Source organism: Heteronotia binoei, chromosome 15, assembly GCF_032191835.1.
Source record: "Heteronotia binoei isolate CCM8104 ecotype False Entrance Well chromosome 15, APGP_CSIRO_Hbin_v1, whole genome shotgun sequence".
NCBI lineage: Eukaryota > Metazoa > Chordata > Lepidosauria > Squamata > Gekkonidae > Heteronotia > Heteronotia binoei.
In genome coordinates this window covers 6460243-6481751 of record NC_083237.1, presented here as the reverse complement: position 1 = coordinate 6481751, position 21509 = coordinate 6460243, and the positions used below count along the sequence as shown (strand labels likewise).

Here is a 21509-nt window from a genome sequence, read left to right as displayed (position 1 = left end):
GGTCCACGTTGTCCACAAAATTCTCTTCCAGCCTTCCATTTAAGAGGAGTCCCTTTTCCTCCTGCCAGCTTTCTTTCTTCCTCTAAGCCTCAGCTATGTGAAAGAGAGCTGCCGCCTCTGAAAAAGCTCTCTGGGCATTCAATGAAATTGCTGAGCAGTCGGGTTAGAACGGATAAAAGGAGGTATTTCTTCACCCAAAGGGTGATTAACATGTGGAATTCACTGCCACAGGAGGTGGTGGCGGCTACAGGCATAGCCAGCTTCAAGAGGTGGTTAGATAAAAATATGGAGCAGAGGTCCATCAGTGGCTATTAGCCACTGTGTGTGTGTGTGTGTGTATGTGTATATATATATATATATATATATATATATATATATATATATATATAAATTATTGGCCACTGTGTGATACAGAGTGTTGGACTGGATGGGCCATTGGCCTGATCCAACATGGCTTCTCTTATGTGACACAGAGTGTTGGACTGGATGGGTCACTGGGCTGATCCAACATGGCTTCTCTTATGTGACACAGAGTGTTGGACTGAATGGGCCGCTGGCCTGATCCAACAGGGCTTCTCTTATGTTCTTATGTGACACAGAGTGATGGACTGGATGGGCCGCTGGCCTGATCCAACATGGCTTCTCTTATGTTCTTATGCTCAAAAGAGTTTCCTTATTTTATCTCACATTGCCCAAATGGAGCTATGCTCCTGCAAATGGGTACTGGGGCTAAAGCCTCCTGGGGCTCAGAATCCTGTCAGCTCCACAGGGGTGAGGAGAAGGGAACTGCAAGATTGTTCTGACCTTATTCTGTGGGGCAGGAGCCTCCCGTCTCTACCCAGATTAACCCAGAAGTTTGGATTAAAACGCACTGCAAAGAAGAGAGCAGGGCGGCTGGAAGGTTAGAGGGCAGAGGACTGCTCTCTGGGGCAGAGATGTCCCCCAATCTCCACCCCGCTCTCCTGAGAAGTACCAGGCTGCCCACCAGGGGACTCCTCTAACAAATTTGACCTCTGGAATAGCCCCCTCCATGGTGGCAGACCGGGACCCTGGATTCGAATCCCTGCTTCTGCTACGGAAGCTTGCAGGATGACCTTGAGGTGTCACAAAGTCTCAGGCTGGCCTACCTAGCAGGGTTGTCGTTCCTGCGAGAAACCAAAGGAGGGGGAAACGATGCTCTCTCTTAGCTTCACTTTTCGACCCCAGCGCTGCATAATCCCCAGTGGGTTCCAGGAATCCATAGGGGTGCAGTGCGCCTGCATAACTGAGTCCCCTCTCCCTCCTGCCTCCATGAGGACTAGAAACTTTCTTTTGGGGGTAGGGTTGCCAATCCCCAGGTGGGGGCAGAGGATCCCCTTGTTTGGAGGCCCTCCCCCCGCTTCAGGGTCATCAGAAAGCGGGGAGGGGGGGAAATGTTGGCTGGGCACTCCATTATTCCCTGTGGAGACCGATTCCCATAGGATATAATGGAGAATTGATCCATGGGTATCAGGGGCTCTGGAGGGGCTGTGTTTTGAGGTAGAGGCACCAACGTTTCAGCATAGCGTCCAGTGCCTCTCCTCAAGCGACCCTCCAAGTTTCGAAAGGATCGGGCCAGGGGGTCCAATTCTGTGAGCCCCCAAAGAAGATGGCCCTCTCCTTCATTGTTTCCAATGGAGGGAAGGCATTGAAAAGGTGTGCAGTGGTCCCAGAACTCCCTTTGGAGTTCAATTCCGACGTATAACATCAAGATTTTAATATTAATCTGATCTCAGAATGCTTTTTAATTACAATGATGGTTAATTTTATAAATGTTTGATTTATAGTATGTGAGCCGCCCTGAGCCTGCTTCCGCGGGGAGGGCGGGATACAAATTAAATATTATTATTATTATTATTGTCACAACCTCGCTCCTGGCTCCACCCCCAGCTATTTCTTGAATTGGACCTGGCAACCCTAACGAGGACTAGAAACTTTTTGTTTTTCTTTTGGGGCGAAAACGGCCTGCGTCATGGGCTCCCCTCCTCCTCCACGGGAACTGGTCGCTTTCTTTGCGGGGTGGCAAATTGCGAGTGGCGACGCGCCTGCGTCGTGGCCTCTCCGCTTCCTCCTGCCTCCACGAGGGCTAGAAACTTTCTTTCTTCTCCCCCCCCCCCCGCAAACCGCATCAAGTTCTCAGCCTGCTTGTGCTGGGGGTGGGGGGGGGTGTCGGTGGTCCCTGTTGGGGTGGGGGCGGCGCCCCTCTCCCCCTGGCTGGGTCCCCACGTGGCCGAGGAGGGCGGTGAAGCCCGTGGGAGCGCGCCCTCCCCCCTCCCTCCCCCCCTTGCACTGCGGCGGCTGGGACGGGGCGGAGCCTGGGCGAGCGGGGATGGAGGCAACGTGACAGCAGCAGCGGCAGCAGCAGCACCAGGCAGGCGGCAGAGGCAGGAGGGGCACACCGCGGGCCAGCCAGCCAGCCACCCGGAGCGCCACGGACGCGGCGACCGCTGCAGAGATCCTGCATTCCCAGGTAGGCGCCCCTTCGACAGGGCCTGCCCTGCGGCGGCCCCCGCGCGGCCCACCCGGCCCACCCGGCTGTCATAGAATCATAGAGTTGGAAGGGACCTCTAGGGTCGCCTCCTCCGCAGTGCTGCCTTGCCTCGGGGAGGGGTGGCGGCGGCTAAACGCCTCTCTACTGCACCGCCGGGACCCCAAGGGGAGGGGGGGTTGGGGCGTCCCTCGTGGTGAGTCCCCGTTCGGGAGGGCGCTGCTGGGGGGTTGGGGCGCCCCTCGTGGTGAGTCCCTGTTCGGGAGGGCGCTGCTGGGGGGTTGGGGCGTCCCTCCTGGTGAGTCCCTGTTCGGGAGGGCGCTGCTGGGGGGGAGGCGCCGCTCGTGGTGAGTCCCCGTTCGGGAGAGCGCTGCTGGGAGGGCGCCCATCGTGGTGAGTTCCCGTTCAGGAGGGTGCTGTTGGGGGGGCGCCCATCGTAGTGAGTCCCCGTTTGGGGGGGCGCCCATCGTGGTGAGTCCCCGTTCAGGAGGGCGCTGTTAGGGGGGGGTCGCCCATCGTGGTGAGTCCCCGTTCGGGAGGGCGCTGCTAGGGGGGGGGCGCCCCTCGTGGTGAGTCCCCGTTCGGGAGGGCGCTGCTGGGGGGGCGCTCCTCGTGGTGAGTCCCCGTTCGGGAGGGGGGCGCTGCGCCTCTCGGCCGCGCTGCTGCAGGCGTGACCTTTGCGCATTCCCCAGCCGGTGCAAAGGGGGTGCCTCCTCCTCTTCTATGGCCCGCCGGGTCGGGTGCCTGTTCTGGGACGGGCGGGGGGAGCTTGTCCTCCTAGCCGAGCTGGCGCTGAGATCTTGGGGGGCTGCGGGGGTTTGTGCTCCGGCCCGTTGCCAACGCGGGCTGGAGGAACCGCTTTGGTGGCGTGTCGCGCCTGGTGTGTGTCCCCCACGGAGTCCTCCCACCCGTTTGCATTCTCCTGGACTCAGCTTTGCGCTGCAGAGAAAGGCGCTCCGCTGGTTTTCTCCCTGGCTGGAGGTGGGGGTGGGTGGGAATAAAAATAAAAAAGCCAGACTTTGCATAGCGCAGAGTTGATGGATGAAAGTCACCCCTGGTGGATGTGTGTGGGGGGGGGGGCACAAACGGCTTTCCAGAGAGGAGCAGGCGGGAGAGTTGCCGCTAGGAGCAACGCCGAGCCTCCAGGTGCAGCTGCAGTCTATCTCCCAGACACAGAGACGGGTGATAAACAACCCTGAGCGGTTGGTGGCCGCCTTCGCGGGCTTAGAGGCATCTCAGCTAGACCACAGTGCTTTGGTGCAAAGCCCTTTGGGTACGCTGAGGCCGTTTAGCCGATATTCAGCCGATATTCCTTGTGTGGTGCATTATGTAATATGGGAGGGGGAACCCTTCGTTCATTATTGTGTTAGGTGTTGCACTTTGCTCCTCTGTGATTTGGGGGGGGGGGGGGCTCTCCTCCTTTCGTGGATCCCATTTGTGCTCTGGGCTCCCTCGTCCTGGGTTCCAATTTCGATTCTTGGCGGTGGAGTGCCCCTGAATGGGGAGGTCCCAGTTATAGTTAGTAGCTGTCGAAAGAAAAAGCCTGACGTCTAAGTGAGTTTTTCTTATTAAGTTCTCAGCCTTACTGGCAACCCCAGGAAGTGAGCTCTTCTGTGAAATCAACTGGAATGGGCGATCCAGTCGATTTTGCTGAGCAGGATTTGAATCCGACTCCACAACCTCTTGCTGGCGTGTGTTTTTGCGGGGTGTGTGTGTGTGTGATGATGGTTTCTTTATAGCACGTAGAAATATGTTGTGTTCGCCTACCTTTTGTGTTGTGTTTATTCTCTTCCTAGAAGCCTTTCGGGCAATCCCATCCCCCCCTCCTGGCATTTCTCATTGCTCACGGGTGTGTTGCCACCGACCATCCGTTTCGTTGTGGTTTTTTGTGGAGTAGTGTGTGCTGTGTGCCATCGTTCAGCGCTAGCTGTTGGTGTGCCAGCCTCTCTCTGTGTATGCCAGCGCCTAGCACACAGTTCTTCCTGGATCACCTGTCCTTACTGGATTTAGGCATTCCCCATCATCACACGGTGGGTTTTTCCATATCTTCATAATTTGTGCCCTTTGTGTAACCAATGCATGATTCTGCACGTGTCCTGTAATTGATTCCCTCTAGGACTGTATGTCCCAGTTTAGGTGTGTGCGTGTGTGTATTTGTTAGATATTCAGCAAAGAGACTTTACGATGTTGCTTTCAAAATACAAGTTTGACAGTGAGCAAAATTCAGGTGGGCTGGATCTTGTGGGGGTATATGCTAGGTTTGGGGTTTCACAGAGCTCCGTGTCATGGAGAAAATCACAGGGGGAAAAGTGATCTTTCGAGTAATGTCGAATCACTAATGGAATGAATTGCCGTGAGAGAAGATGATGAAGATATTGGATTTATATCCCGCCCTCCACTCCGAAGAGTCTCAGAGCGGCTCACAATCTCCTTTACCTTCCTCCACCCACAACAGACACCCTGTGAGGTGGATGAAGATAGTGGATTTATATCCTGCCCTCCACTCCGAAGAGTCTCAGAGCGGCTCACAATCTCCTTTCCCTTCCTCCCCCACAACAGACACCCTGTGAGGTAGATGAAGATATTGGATTTATATCCTGCCCTCCACTCCAAAGAGTCTCAGAGCGGCTCACAATCTCCTTTCCCTTCCTCCCCCACAACAGACACCCTGTGAGGTAGATGAAGATATTGGATTTATATCCCGCCCTCCACTCCAGTGAGTCTCAGAGCGGCTCACAATCTCCTTGACCTTCCTCCCCCATAACAGACACCCTGTGAGGTGGATGAAGATATTGGATTTATATCCCACCCTCCACTCCGGAGAGTCTCAGAGCGGCTCACAATCTCCTTTACCTTCCCCCCCCCCCACAACAGACACCTTGTGAGGTGGATGAAGATATTGGATTTATATCCCGCCCTCCACTCCGAAGAGTCTCAGCGTGGCTCACAATCTCCTTTACCTCCCCCCCCCATAACAGACACCCTGTGAGGTGGGTGGGGCTGAGAGAGCTCTCACAGCAGCTGCCCTTTCAAGAACAACCTCTGCCAGAGCTATGGCTGACCCAAGGCCATTCCAACAGGTGCAAGTGGAGGAGTGGGGAATCAAACCTGGTTCTCCCAGATAAGAGTCCGCACACTTAACCACTACACCAAACTGGCTCTCCTAAGAGGTGGCAACGGATGCTCTTTTCACCAGCCTTTCGAATGCAGTAGACGAATGAAGGGAGGCTAGGTAAAGAGACCTGTGTTACTTTGAAAAATGAACACACTTAGTGGACGTTCAAGTTTTTGTGGAGTGGGGCCCATGTCATATGATGGCTGGTCTCCTTTCGTTTTTGCTGCATCAGAGTAATCTGACCCCCCCCCCCCGGGGAATTGGAAGGAGGGCTCGTCAGAGGCTCTTAGCTCTGATCACATAATGGAACCTTCCTAATCAAGGGCAATGTATCTGAGTGTCCGAGCGGGCAGCCGTCTCCCTGGGGCCCTGCTAAAGTGTTTCCGGCAGCATCCTGGTTGGCTGTCGTACAAGTCAGAGTGCTGGACTGATCCAGGAAAGCTATTGCCTTCTTGACAATTCTACTTGATCAAGAGTCCTATGAACTCCAAAGCTTGTGTTCCTATACAGTAAACTTAAAGGGGCCCAAGAGAGGAGAAATAGGTCAGTTATATCTCCTGGGTTACATAGCTCTCTGTGGTGTGGTTTTCTCCAAGGGTAAACTTGAAGACACCCCACCCCACCCTCCCCAAATGGCTGTGTTTTTAGTGAACCGAGCTTTCTTTCTGTGTGATTTGTTGCATTCTTTCCCTTGATGACGTTAAGCTAGCAGGGAACACCTCTGGGAGAAAGCGGTTCTCGTTTCAACGGCAGGGAATCACAGCTGTTTCAAAAGCAGCAGATGCTTGGGGCGGGGCTTGGGGGAGAGTTTGCTGTATTTCTCAGCATGCCAAATCTCATCAGTTCACTCCTGATCCAATCGAATGCTCCTCATGTAGTGGAGGCATAAACAGGGGAGTCTGCCTGCTGTGTCTCTGCAGGAGTCTCTGCTATGACCGTACCTCCTTCTAAGCCAGCTTTTGCTTGCTGCAGGGATGGGGGGGGCAAGCAACATCCCTGCATGAGGCACAATTGGATCCCTCCCGTGTAGACCTGCCTGCCAGCTTATTTCTGGCCTACCATGTCTTTCTGCTTGAAAGGGGCCTTTTGGAGAGCTTTGCTTGGCCTCTGTTGGATCATCCACTTTCTCTTGAAGAGCAAACTCACTAATCCTTTCATACAGCAAGCGCCTGGTCCAAGTTTCATAAACTTGATAGGCTTTTCTGTCTCAGATTGTTTGTGAGTCTCTGGGCAAAGGAAAGGGGTTGCTTTTAACCAGGCTGTAGGCCAATTTTGGTTTGATTGGAGTCGCTGCTGTTGTGTTATTGCCTTGTTGTTCAGAGCCCTTCTGAAGATGGGAGGAAGTGCGGAGTGGAGAAACGGTGTGTGTGTGTGTGGGGGAGAACAAAGCCGAAATAAATCTGTTCTCTCCTGGATGCAGAGAGACAGCCAGATCTCCTGCCAGAACAGGGACTCATACAGAAGCACCGTGGGTGGGCTCCTCTTTCACGCGTACTGTACCAAACGCCTGCATCCCTGAATGCTGCCATTGTACAAAGGAACAGATTCTAAGATAAAACACTTGAGAGCAGGGTGGTCTTAGTGATTCTGGGGCATGGGGTAGAGGGGGGCAGAATCACTGCCCCCGCCACCGCTCTTTTGGGGGCAAACAAGGAGCAGTCTTCTCCCCATGAAAGGAGGGCAGCCGGCTGCCTGAGCCATGGATGGGGTGGGCACAAATGGCTGCCCCCGTTGAGAGCCTGCATTTCAGCGTCTGTTGAAGTGTGCATGCACGCGGAAGCCTGCATTCTGAATAGAACTTGAGAACAAAGCAGGAGCCCAATAGCACCTTTAAGACCGACAGAGTTTTATTCCGAATGTAAGCTTTCGTGCGTGCGTGCACACTTCTTCAGACGAGGAATCGGGTACAGCTAGAGGACCTATGTGTAGCTGGTAGGCAGTGGTTTAGAATGCAAAGTGGTACAAAGTTAAAATCCGGCGACAGAATAGCAAAACGAACAAATTGAGCAAACCTTTGATCCGGGTAGCAGGAGCGTGAGAAAGCAATAAAACAGTTAACATGTCAAAATGTGCGAATGTCTGCTAATCACTCTCTCGCTTATAGGAAAAGGAAAGGTCCCCTGTGCAAGCACCAGTCGTTTCCGACTCTGGGGTAACGTTGCTTTCGTGGCGTTTTCGTGGCAGACTTTTTTTTAGAGGGTGGTTTGCCCGTGGCGCAGAGTGGTAAAGCAGCAGTACTGCAGTACTGTGATCTGAACTCGCTGCTCACAACCTGAGTTCGATCCCAGCGAAAGCTGGTTCAGGTAGCCTGCCCAAGGTTGACTCAGCCTTCCATCCGAGGTCGGTCAAATGAGTACCCAGCTTGCTGTGGGGTGGGGGGGATGTAAAAGACTGAGGAAGGCCATGGCAAACCACCCCGTAAAAAGTCTGCCGTGAAAACATTTGTGAAAGCAACGTCACCCCAGAGTCGGAAACGACTGGTGCTTGCACAGGGGACCTTTCCTTTCCTTGCCATTGCCTTCCCCAGTCATCTACGCTTTCTCCCCAGCAAGCTGGGTACTCATTTGACTGACCTCGGAAGGATGGAAGGCTGGGTCAACCTCGAGCCGGCTACCTGAAAACCCAGTTTCCACCGGGGATCGAACTCAGGTCGTGAGCAGAGCTTAGGATTGCAGTACTGCAGCTTTCGCACTCTGCGCCACGGGGCTCTCTATTGTTTATAAGCCTAGGCCAAAATGAGGGCATTTCTTTCTCAGAAGTTTTTCCCATCCAACTCATTTACCTTTTAACATGTGACATACGTATGGTTTGCCGTTAGAAGGAAAACCTGGTTGGGAAAGGAAGACTGGGGTGATCGGCCCCTCCCCATTGGCTAAGACCACCGCTCAGTTTGTAGCCTTTTCTCAGCCATTGATATCCAAGGAGCAGATAGTTTTAGCGTATTGAATAGCCGCGTGCATCGTGCAGCCAGCCACGTGGGACGGTCCTTGCGGAGGCCTGTGCCACCTCTGAACGCACGAGCATTTCTGCCCCGACCGCTCATTTTCCCCATGAAATATTAGCATGCTCCATGCTGGGGGGAGCTTCGGTTCGGTAGTTTGCTGCTGTTGGAGCCTGTGGCGGAGGTGGGGAGGGGCAACGGTTGTACGGCTTCGTTTTCTTTCCCGCAAATCCACCGTTCCTTTGAGTGTCCCAGAAACTGCTGTGGCATCAAAGAAAGTTTGGAACTGCAAACCGATCCGGGATTTCTTCCAATAAAGTTAGCGCCCCCCCCCCCTTTGGATCACTGGTGCACGTGCTCTTGTGCCCCCTGAGGTTTGCCACCTGCTCCGAAAGATACTTAATGGGCACAAAAGCTTTTGCTGAGGTCATCTGCATAGATGCAGCTTGCCTTCCTGGATCCGTCCCAGCGACCTGTCTGGCGAAAGCTCACGCTGTAGAAGAAAGGCTGTTTGTCTTGACGGTGCCCGGAGGTTTCTGCGTGGTCTTCCTGGATCAGACATAGGCCTCATTGGAGCTCAGAGGAGCAGAGATCCGGCACCTCTAAATTTTATTGTGCTCTTTCTTAAAAGGTAAAGGTAGTCCCCTGTGCAAGCACCAGTCGTTTCCGACTCTGGGGTGACGTTGCTTTCACAACGTTTTCACGGCAAACTTTTTACAGGATGGTTTGCCATTGCCTTCCCCAGTCATCTCCGCTTTCCCCCCAGCAAGCTGGGTATTCATTTTACCGACCTTGGAAGGATGGAAGGCTGAGTCAACCTTGAGCCGGCTATCTGAAAACCCAGCTTCCACCGGGGATCAAACTCAGGTTGTAAGCGGAGCTTAGGAGTGCAGTACTGCAGCTTTAACACTTTGTGCCATGGGGCTCTAAAGGTAAAGGTAGTCCCCTGTGCAAGCACCGGTCGTTTCCGACTCTGAGGTAACGTTGCTTTCACAACGTTTTCACGGCAGACTTTTTACGGAATGGTTTGCCATTGCCTTCCCCAGTCATCTACACTTTCCCCCCAGCAAGCTGGGGACTCATTTTACCAACCTCGGAAGGATGCAAGGCTGAGTCAACCTGGAGCCGGCTACTTGAACCAGCTTCCACTGGGATCGAACTCAGGTTGTGAGCAGAGCTTAGGACTGCAGTACTGCAGCTTTACCATTCTGCGCCAAAAAAACCCGCTTGCTTCTGGGCTCCGTTGTTCAACCCCCCTGTGAGAATTTGACTGAACTCTTTAAGATTTGACAAGCTTTCTAATATTTTTTCCCACCCAAAAAATGGGGAAATAACCAAAACATATCAAGCAGACAGATGGAAATCTTCATCATGCCACTGTGGCTACATAGGAGAAAGTAATTTATTTATTTTTATTTTAGGCAGTATTCCTTCTAAGCTGAGTTAGCGTGAGATAGCTCACAGTTTTTTAGCCTCTGGCTCACACATTTTTGTCTTAGCTCAGGAAGGATGACCCCAGAGCACAATAATTTCTGCATTAGCTCACAACTGTCATGCCAGCAGCTCGCAAAGTAGAATTTCTGCTCACAAGACTCTGCAGCTTAGAAGGATCATTGGATGGGAGTGAGGTTTTATTTTTGCCAAGTGTAATTCAGGAAGCATTTTAAGGTAGATGTTGAGCTGATAGAATTTAGTCCACCTTCCGATGATCTCGGGGTTGCGTGGCAGATGCAAGTAAGTTGCGCCGATCAGCTCCGGCACCTCTTTTTCTACGAAACGACCCCATCGGGCTGATATTTACCGAGTTAACAGAAGAAGAGAGCAAGGGTCTGAGAGCACCCGAAAGACTTAACAAAATTTGCGGCAGCCAAAAAACCCTGCCACAAATGTTGTAGCCTTTTAAGGTGCTCCTGGATTCTGGCTCGTTTCTTTTGCTATAGGCAGACTCACACGGCTACTCATCTTGGTCTTTATTAATTTGCTCCTTTGCTCCGGACGTGGGCAGGACCCAGGCTGGATAACACGAATGCGCAAGAAATAATCGCCTTCAAGACGACTCCACTGACAGCCATGCAAACCAGATGGACGCGCGGTCTTTGGTGTGTCCCATAATTCCCCCTTCTCCGTTCCCATTTGCAGAAAAGAATAGCTGCCTCCCTTACAGCGGTCCCTCTAAGCTGAGGTAGCGTGAGCTGGCTCACATTTTTTTTAGCTTCGGGCTCACATATTTTTGTCTTAGATCAGAAAAAAGGGCCCCCAAGCAAACTAATTGATGCAGGAGTTCACAGTTTGAATGCTGGTAGCTCACGAAGCAGAATTTTTGCTCACAAGACTTCAAAGCTCGCAGGGGTGTCAAACATGCAGTTCGGGGGCCGAATCAGGCTCCCGGAGGGCTCTTATCAGGCCCCCGAGCAACTGGCTGTCCTCTCCCTCCTTCTCCCTCTCTCTTGCTTCCTTCTGCGTCACAGCTTGCTTTGCAAGGCCTCCTGCTCAATTGCACAGGAGCTACAGAGCAAAACCTCTATTTTTTCCCATTGGCTGAGGCTCCTCCCTTGGGGAGGACTAGCTTGCTTTGCCAGGCTCTCTCAATCGCACAGCAGAGCTACTGAGCCAAGCCTCTCTTCCTTCTATTGGCTGAGGCTCCCCCCCCAGTGCCCCGGGGAAGGAAAGAAAGAGCCAGAGCTTCCTTTGCCCAGTTCCCGGGATCCCATGGGAGAAATACAAAGAATGCATCTTCAAGACCAATGGGTGCTAACGTTTTAAGCATGTTTTAAGTTTTTTAAAAATATATATTTGTGTTTGTGTCCTTTATAAAGTTTATATCTCTGCTACCTAGTCTTAAATAGGAACCCACATGGCCCGGCCCAACAAGGCCTCAGTTATGTCAGATCTGGCCCTCATAACAAATGAGTTTGACACCGCTGGCTTAGAGGGACCGTTGCTCCCTTACTTCTTTTGGGAGTCTGCAGCTGGTAAAACCTGAGCATTGAGAAGGGTGCAAACATGGAAGCAGCAGTGACCTTTTCCTGCTTACACCCACCCCGGAGACTGGCTTTCAAAGGGCAGCCCTACGGCCTCTGGATATGGAGGCTGTTTTGCTGTCATGGCAAACCACTGCAGACGGACCTCTCTCTCACCAGACCTCTTTGAACGAATGAGCACCTGTCTCTTTTCCACACAGCTACAACAATCCAAAAAGTAGCCCAATGCAAGGATGCCAGCTTCCAGGTGAGGATTCTCTGGAATTGCAGCTCATTCCCAGACTACAGAGATCGGTTCTCCTGAGAAAAGGGAGGCTTTTTGGAAGGTGGACTCCTGACAGCACTGTACCCCGCCGAGGTCTCTGTCCTCCCCAGGCTCCGCCCCCTAATCTCCAGGCGTTTCACAACCTGGAGCTGGAAGAAGACGATGGTACTGGATCTCCGAGCGGCCTACAATCTTCTTTCCCTTCCTCCCCCACAACAAACCCCCTGTGAGGTGGGTGGGGCTGAGAGAGCTCTCACAGTGGCTGCCCTTTCGAGGACAACCTCTGCCAGAGCTATGGCTGACCCAAGGCCATTCCAGCGGCTGCAAGTGGAGGAGTGGGGAATCGAACCCGGCTAGGGGGGAGCTGTCAAGCCGACGTCACGAGTAGACATGAGGATAGTATCAGAGGCCAGATTTGAGGCCGGTAGAGTCTTGCAGAGTGTCAGCCAAAATAATGGGGGTGGGGAGGATCTATGGTTTGTTACTGCAAGTCACCTGACTCCTTGCAGGCTTTGTACTGGTAATTGGGCCTCGGATTCAGCAGGAGCTCATAGAAGCACAGCTCCTGAACCTTTCTCAGAGTTCCCCCTTCTCCTCCTCCTCCTCCCCATCTACCTAGTCCATTGAATAGTAGGTGCATAGAATCATAGGGTTGGAAGGGACCTCTACGGTCATCTAGTCCAACCCCCTGCACAATGCAGGAAACACACAAACACCACCCCCTAAATTCACAGGATTTTCATCGCTGTCAGATGGCCATCTAGCCTTTGTTTCAAAACCTCCAAGGAAGGCAAGCCCACCACCTCCCGAGGAAGCCTGTTCCACTGAGGAACCGCTCTAAGTGTCAGGAATCATTGAGTTAGAAGGGACCTCCAGGGTCATCTAGTCCAACCCCCAGCACAATGCAGGAAACTCACAAACGCCCCCCTAAATTCACAGAATTTTCATTGCTGTCAAATGGCCATCTAGCCTCTGCTTATAAACCTCCAAGGAAGGAGAGCCCACCACCTCCCAAGGAAGCTCGTTCCACTGAGGAATCGCTCTAATGGTCAGGAAGTTCTTCCTCAGGTTGAGCCGTAAATGCTTTTTTGATTTAATTTCAACCCGTTGGTTCTGGTCCTGTCTTCCAGGGCCACAGAAAACAATTCCACCCCATCCTCTATAGGACAGCCCTTCAGGTCCTTGAAGATGGTGATCCTATCACCTCTCAGCCTCCTCCTCTCCAGGCTAAACATGCCCAGCTCCTTCAGTCTTTCCTCATAGGACCTGGTCTCCAGACCCCTCACCACCTTCGTCGCCCTCCTCTGGACCCCTTCCAGCTTGTCTATATCCTTCTTAAAATGTGGTGCCCAAAACTGAACACAATACTCCAGGTGAGGTCTTGCCAGAGCAGAATAAAGTGATACCAACACATCATGTGATCTGGACACTAGACTTCCGTTGATACAGCCCAAAATTGCATTCGCCTTTTTAGCCACCTGCATAACAATCCCTGGATTCAGCCAGCCAGCCACCAGGGGCTTTGCCACACCCCCAGCAGCCCTCATTAACCCCTGGAGAAGCCCCCCCCCCCCTTTCTCCACTTCTTATGTGATTTTGGGCGGCGGGTGACTTGCTGGTCTTTTGACTGGGGGGCGGCAGCCCAGGAGAACCCCAGACAACCGAAGCCTGCTTGGGCGGCAGGCCTCGCTTGCCTGGGGCTCTCCTTTCTTGCATTGGGTTGCTTTTGACTGGGGGGCCCACATATGTTAATGAGTTATGCTAATGAGCTCCACCACCTCTTTTTCTACAAAATGACCCCTGCTGGTAATTTTAAGGCTCCGTGATCCCCCCGCCATGGACAACCACAAGTAGACACACAACCTTCAGAAGTATATTGCCTGTTCTGAAGACGGATAACGTGCAGAAACAATTTTCACTGGGGAGAGGCGCAGATGAAGCAGCCCTAATAGGAGAGCTGCTTCCCTGGAGGGATCGCTCGTGACCAGGTGGCAGAACAGCTGCGGGCTTCTCCGGGGCAAGGATCTCTGGGAATAGTTGCTAGATTAGACCCTTTTCCTAGGGTGCCAACCTCCAGGTGGGGTCTGGAGATCTCCTGAAATTACAACGGATCTCCAGGTGACAGAATTCCGTTCCCTCAGAGGGTGGAATAGATGGTACCATATCCTAGCTAGGGTTGTCAATTCTGGGACTGGAAATACCTGGGGATCGGAGGACGGAGCTTGGGAGAGGGGGATTTAGGGAGGCGAGGGACCTCTAGGGTACGATGCAGTACAGCCTACGTTGGTGTGGTTAAGTGCCAGTTTGGTGTAGTGGTTAAATGCGCGGACTCTTATCTGGGAGAACCGGGTTTGATTCCCCGCTCCTCCACTTGCACCTGCTGGAACCTTGGGACACCCATAGCTCTCGCAGAGCTGTCCTTGAAAGGGCAGCCTCTGGGAAAGCTCTCTCAGCCTCACCTACCTCGCAGGGTGTCTGTTTTGGAGGGGGGGGGAGGTAAAGAAGATTGTGAGCCACTCTGAGATTCAGAGTATAGGGCAGGATATAAATCTCATATCATCATCTTCTTCTTCTTCCAAAGCAACCGTTTTCTTAAGGAGGAATGGAATACATGTACAAAATAAACCAGTAATTAATAGCTGATTTCTGTAGCCCGGAGATCAGTTGTAATTCTGGGGGATCCCCAGCCTCTACCTGGAGGTTGGCAACCCAGTTATCCTATTGAGGGCCCCTTCCCTACCTAAACCTTGACTTTCCCAGTCTTTACCAATGCTCCCTCTCAGCTGCAGAGTCGTCGAGCTGCTGGCATTAAAGTTGTGAGCGACTGCATCAGTTTGTCTGCTCACAGGGACATTTTTCCTGAGCTACGACAGCAGTGTGTGAGCCGGAGGCTAAAAGTCTGTGAACTGGCTCACGCCAACTCAGCTTCAAGGGAACATTGGTCCCCAACCCCAAATCTCCAGGCGTTTTTCACTCTGAATGTGGCACTGGCAACCCCGTATTTCTGCATTAGACTGTATGGAGCAGCCGCCTGAGGCGATGAGAGGAGAAGATGATGATGATGGATTTATATCCCGTCCTCCACTCTGAAGAGTCTGAGCGGCTCACAATCTCCTTTCCCTTCCTCCCCCACAATAAGACACCCTGTGGGGTGGGTGGGGCTGAGAGAGCTGTCACAGAAGCTGCCCTTTCAAGGGCAACCTCTGCCAGAGCTATGGCTGACCCAAGGCCGTGCTAGAAGATGCAAGTGGAGGAAGAAGAAGAAGAAGAAGAAGATGGATTTATATCCCGCCCTCCACTCCGAAGAGTCTCAGAGGCTCACAATCTCCTTTACCTTCCTCCCCCACAACAGACACCCTGTGGGGTGGGTGGGGCTGGAGAGGGCTCTCACAGCAGCTGCCCTTTCAAGGACAACCTCTGCCAGAGCTACGGCTGACCCAAGACCATTCCAGCAGCTGCAAGTGGAGGAGTGGGGAATCAAACCCGGTTCTCCCAGATAAGATTTTGCACACTTAACACTACACCAAACTGGCTCTCCAGGTGGGGGGTACAAGCAGCTTCCTCAGTTCTTCTGCGGTCACCCCTGGCTGGAAATCATGCTCACAACATCCCCTCACTGTCCCCCCTCCCGCCTGCCGTACTAGCACCGGCTTCCCTCTCTCTCTTCCTCTCCTTTCCTCTCTCTCTCTCTCCCCCCGGAGAGGATTCTCCCTCCCGGCCCTCTCCTTCTATCTGAAAGCATCCAGGATGATTTGACCTGACTCAGATCCCACGCGGGAGCCAAACCAGCCGCTCAGGCCGCAGTGTAATAAATCAGGCCGGGAAGGGCTGATTCAGCGCCAGTTGGGCCCAAAGGCTGCCGTCCCGGCTCGGTTGTGTCGATAGCTCCTCCCCCTCCCTTGGCCCGGCTGTCAGCCTCTGCAACCAAAGATGGAAAGGAAGGGAGAGCCGGGCAGGCGTTTCCTCGCTCGGGAACAGGTGGAAGGGCGGTGAAAGAAGAGAGTGCCTCTGAGGAGGTACAGAGTGCCTTTCTCTTGCCGCTGCCCTCCCCCCCCCCCAGTACCTTTGCGATTACAGAGGGGAAAACTGTCTGTTCTGCACTCTGTATTTATTCAGTTTAATTCATGGGTACCCCACCTTTCTCCGTGATGTGCATACATTGTTCTCCTGTTCTCTGTTTTATCCTGTGAAATCAGTTAAGCTCAGAGTGTGTGACCAGTCCAAGGTCACCAAGCGAGCTTCGATGGCACACGTTGGGATTTGAACCTGGGTCTCCCAGATATTAGTCCAACACTCTTTACTACACCACACTGGACCAATGTTTTTTGTTTTTTTTTAAGCTTTGGGGGCCCCAGCTGCAGTCTGATCTCCTTTTACGGAGAGCCAGTGTGGCGTAGAGGTTAGTGTGTCAGGCTAGGATCGGGGAGAGTTTGGGTCAAATCCCTTGTCTGCTGTTAAAGCTCATTGGGAGACATTGGGCCAGTCTAGCCTACTTCACAAGGTTGTTGTGAGGATAAAATGGAGATGGAGAGAATGAGGCGAGCCACTTTGGGCTCCTTTTGGGGAGAACATGAGGTATAAATGAAGTCTCATTTAAAAAAAAATGTTCTGTTATCGACTGTTACTCAGTTCTGGTCCTTGTGAAAGGGCTTCTGAGGATGCACAAAGTGCATTTCCTTCATGGTCAGAGCCCTCCTCTGTTCCAAGAATTAGAAGGTGGAGGAGGGCTCTGGGCATTAAGCACAGCAGTTCTCCCACCATTGTGTGCTCAGTTCTTCTTTCTGGCTATTCTTTCTTTCATTCTCTCCATTCATCTTTCCATCTGCCCCAAACTGGTTTTTCTCTCCACATCATCCTTTCTTCTTCTTTCTTTCTTTCTTTCTTTCTTTCTTTCTTTCTTTCTTTCTTTCTTTCTTTCTTTCTTTCTTTCTTTCTTTCTTTCTTTCTTTCTTTCTTTCTTTCTTTCTTTCTTTCTTTCTTTCTTTCTTTCTTTCTTTCTTTCTTTCTTGGTGGGGGAAGGAAAACAACTAAAATCCTGCAACTGAAAGGGGGGTTATATATAAAGTGGAGACAAAAATATAACAGCAGCGATGGCGGATCTATACTTAAGTTTCTATAAAAGTTTTCCAAATATCTAAAAATAAGTTCATGCACAATTGTCGTCTCTATGCCATACGTTGAAATATTGATAAAGTTGTCAGCTCCAAAATCCACTGTTTTATAGGGAAAAGGAAAGGTCCCCTGTGCAAGCACTAGTCGTTTCCGACTCTGGGGTGATGTTGCTTTCACAACGTTTCCACGGCAGACTTTTTACGGCAGACTTCCCCAGTCATCTACGCTTCGCCCCCCAGCAAGCTGGGTACTCATTTTACCAACCTCGGAAGGATGGAAGGCTGAGTCAACCTCGGGTTGGCTACCTGAACCAGCTTTCGCTGGGATCGAACTCAGGTCGTGAGCAGAGTTCAGAGCACGGTACTGCAGTACTGCTGCTTTACCACTCTGTGCCACGGGGCCGCTAGGATTTATAGGGAGGTGGGCATTTTTCTCTAGTGTTCTAATACAGATCTTTTAGCTGTGTTAAGGACATGGAGGGTCTATTTTCATTGGCTATCGCTTAGTTTCCAAGTGACAGGCAGAAAGTTTGAGACAGGGGTCCCCAACTTTTTAGAGCAGGTGGAATTCTGACACAGGGTGGTGGACACCACCTCAAAATGGCCGCCATGGAAGGCAGAGCCAGCTACGACCACAGAGGAAGCCCAAGTTGCGGGGGGACAAGAGGAGTAAATATTTAAAATACACTGCGAAAGAGGAGCCAGAGAGAGAATAAAACCAATGTTTTAGCGGCAGCCGTCACCACAGCAGTTCAGAAGCCCTGCCCAACAACTTTCTAAAAATACTTGGAGAGTGCCAGGAAAGGAGTTGGCACCTTTGTCACCATGTCGGGGACCCCCTGTTCAAAAATACACAGGCAGCCTTAGAAATCAACGGCCATTCTGCTACAGAACACCTGTCTATGGAGTGGATTCTTCCCAGGGCCGGCGCCAGGCTTTTCGGCACCCTAGGTGAGGCCCCTTCCTCCCGTGATTTCCGACATTGACCTTCCGCAGGCGACAGACACACCATGTCAGAAGGGATCGACGCCCAGCCTGTAGCCCGGGGCTTCCCGGGTGGAGCTCCGCGTCTCCTGCTGGAGCCTCCTGCTGCGCGAGGAGACCATCAAACCGGACCCCTGCGTGATGCTCCAGTTGTTCAGCGACGGGCAGTGGAATGAGGTACAGGCTCTGCTCTCTGCTCCTTGCTGGGCGGGATCCGAACCCACCCTCTTGGCCTCTACTGACCGCCGGCCCTGTGTGTGTCTCTCTGTTCCCTCAGGTGGGGCGCTCCGAGGTCCTGCGCGGCTCCCAGAACCCGTCTTCGCCACACGTCTTCTCCCTGGACTACTTTTTTGAAGAGATGCAGATTTTGAAATTCGAAGTGTTCGACGCCGGCGGGGAGGGTGCTGAAGATGGGGGGTCTGAGCTGGGGCCTCTCTTAGGGCAGTCGAATGCTCTTTGGGGCAGGTAAGGCTGCCCCCAGTAGACGTGGGTCTTCCTCCGCTGACTGTTGGGGGGTGGGGGAAGATCACACAGCAGAGGGGCACTGCCTGTGCCAGGTAATGTTGATATGTTGGGTGTAAGGAGACCTGCCTTGCTGGCTCAGCCCATAGGCCAGTCTTTCTGTCCATCACATTTTTTAGCCCACCATTGGCTGCCTCAGAATGGCCCTTACAACAACCCTATGAGGTAAATTAGCATGAGGGAGTTTGAGTAGTCCATCACCTGGTGGTTTTGTGGCAAGGGGGGTAGGGGCCGGAGTCTGGGTATCCCCTGGTCCAACTCGCTAGCCACTAGGAGGGACCTGCATGGTAACTTTGTTAGTTTGCCAACCTTCAAGTGGACACCCTACTAGCGAGAGAAGGTCACACAATGTCTATGTGTAAAATGGTATCTTGTGACTTAAGTTACTATGGACTACTACTACACACACAATTTATTATGAAGGCAGTCTGAAAATATAACCATACAATAGCCACGCTCTCAAAAGTCTCAAATAGTACAAACGGATAAAAGGAAGTACTTCTTCGCCCAAAGGGTGATTAGCATGTGGAAATTCACTGCCACAGGAGGTGGTGGCGGCTACAAACATAGCCAGCTTCAAGAGGGGATTGGATAAAATATGGAGCAGAGGTCCATCAGTGGCTATTAACCACAGTGTGTTTGTGTGTGTGTAATATATATGTGTATGTATATATATTGGCCACTGTGTGACACAGAGTGTGGGACTGGATGGGCCTTTGGCCTGATCCAACACGGCTTCTCTTATGTTCTTAAGTGACACAGAGTGTTGGACTGGATGGGCCACTGACCTGATCCAACATGGCTTCTCTTATCTTCTTATGTGACACAGAGTGTTGGACTGGATGGGCCATTGGCCTGATCCAAACAGGGCTTCTCTTATGTTCTTATGTGACACAGAGTGACTGGATGGGCCCTTGGCCTGATCCAACATGGCTTCTCTTATGTTATGTTCTTAAATTCATTGATATAGTTCCCAAAAATATATATAAAATTGTTCTAAACTGTATCAATGAATTTTTACTATTTGAGAGGGTGGCTATGGTATGGTTATATTTTCAAACTGTCTTCTTAATAAATTGTGTGTGTAGTAGTAGTCCATAGTAATTTAAGTCACCGCATATCATTTTAGACATAAGCTCTAAGTGGAGCCTGGAGATCTGCTGAATTATAACTGATTTCCAGAGAAAAGACAGGTTTCCCTGGACAAAATGACTGTTTTGGACTGGATACCCCACTAAGGGACCTGCCCTCCTCACCCTCCACCCCCCAAATCTCCTGGAATTTACCAACCTAGAATTGGCAACAATGTCAAAGGTACCACATGTTCCCTGACACCCGTTTCTGGGGCTCTTACACAAGCCATGTGCCATTTTGCACATGAGGAAAGGTATTGTGCTAAGAGTACAAAGCAGCTCGATGTTTCAGAAAACAAAAGATTCCCTCACAGTGCCTGAAGGAGGAAGATGTGAAACAGAGGGCTTTCCAGCAAGGTTGCCTTCATGGCAAAAAAAGACCCTCCACCCACACTTGGTGTCTTGGCACTAAAAGTTCTCCCCAAACAGAGCTGGCCTGTTGTTGGCTGTTGTGAGGAACCAACAAGAGCCAGAAGTGCGGCTCAGTTCTGCTTGCAGGGAAAGATTGGCAGAGAACCAAACTGTGGATTAGGGTTCGATCGTTCTGTGGTAAATCCGCGAGGAACGGCGTCCATCTTTGCTTCTCTTAATTAAGGGGGAGAAGTCAGGCCTTGAACTGAGAGCCAGGGCGACCGAAGTGGCGAGAGAGTCAGACCTAGGATTTGGGAGATGCGGGTTTGAATTCCCACGCTGCTGTAGCAGACCACTGGGTTACCTTGGGCCAGTCATGAACTCTGAGCCTTCTAACCCCTACCTTAAAAGGTTGTTGTGAGGAGAAAAATGGCAGAGAGGAGAAAGTTGAAAGCCTCTTTGGGTCCCCATAGGGGGGGAAATGGGGATAGAAATGAAGGAAATTAATTAATACATTCTGTATTGCTGTCTTATCATGTGTGTGGATATGCAAAAGCAATTTTCTTCGGGAGGAGGCAAGCAAAATTCCTTCCTTCCTTCCCTTCCTTCCTTCCTTCCTTCCTTCCTTCCTTCCTTCCTTCCTTCCTTCCTTCCTTCCTTCCTTCCTTCCTTCCTTCCTTCCTTCCTTCCTTCCTTCCTTCCTTCCTTCCTTCCTCTGGCCTATGACTAATGCCGCCTTTTCTTTTGTCCTTGTGGCGCAACTATCGCCGACTCCCAGATCGTCTCTCAGACCAAAGCCACCAAGCAGCTGTCGCTGGCAAGTGGAGAGCCCACAGAGAACTCGACCATCACGGTACAGAATCCCCCTCGGAGTGGGAGAGGGGAGGACAGAGAACAGATGTGCCTCTTAAGGGGCAAGGCAGGCCAAGGAGAAAATCAAGGGCTGGCCTTTCGAAAAGAGGGTGGTGAGAAGCCAGGCCTAGTAGCCAAGGCGCCGGCGGAAGAATGAGTTGAGGGCGGCATTTGGGGGGGGGGGTGGATAGGAAAAGAGATATGAGAACAAGGGATCTGCTGGGCTTCCTTGGACCTCTTTTTCCATGTCTTCGTATCCATGGGCACCGTTGTGAGGGAACTCCGGCCTAGTGAAGCCACTAGATCTGAGGTCTGGAAGACGTTTGCCTTCTGCTGTTATATGTGACCGGAGTTTGATTCCCCACTCCTCACTTGCAGCTGCTGGAATGGCCTTGGGTCAGCCATAGCTCTGGCAGAGGTTGTCCTTGAAAGGGCAGCTGCTGTGAGAGCCCTCTACAGCCCCACCCACCTCACAGGGTGTCTGTTGTGGGGGGAGGAAGGTAAAGGAGATTGTGAGCCACTCTGAGTCTCTGTCCTAGGAAGGGCAGCTGCTGTGAGAGCTCTCTCAGCCCCACCCATCTGGCAGGGTGTCTGGAGAAGATATAGGAGATTGTGAGCTGCTCTGAGTCTCTTGATTCAGAGAGAAGGGCGGGGTATAAATCTGCAGTCTTCTTCTTCTTGCTAAGTGGTAGATGGGAGACTCAATGATGGAAAATATTCCCCCCACAATTCAGCTCTCCCCTTCCAG

The 21509-nt window shown here is 51.9% G+C and overlaps 2 protein-coding genes across 2 annotated transcripts in view; one reads left to right on the top strand and one right to left on the bottom strand.

Moving 5' to 3' along the window:
- The window catches only part of LOC132583743 (dehydrogenase/reductase SDR family member 4-like), a 206255-nt gene that overhangs the window by 171045 nt on the left and 13701 nt on the right, over positions 1 to 21509 (bottom strand). The window lies entirely within an intron of this gene.
- CPNE6 (copine 6) overlaps positions 17930 to 21509 on the top strand; it is a 31718-nt gene continuing 28138 nt past the window's right edge. The window contains 5 exon segments of the mRNA XM_060255364.1: positions 17930 to 17961; positions 17963 to 18080; positions 18181 to 18343; positions 18346 to 18368; positions 20688 to 20762. Coding sequence (XP_060111347.1) covers positions 17930 to 17961; positions 17963 to 18080; positions 18181 to 18343; positions 18346 to 18368; positions 20688 to 20762 — 411 coding nt within the window.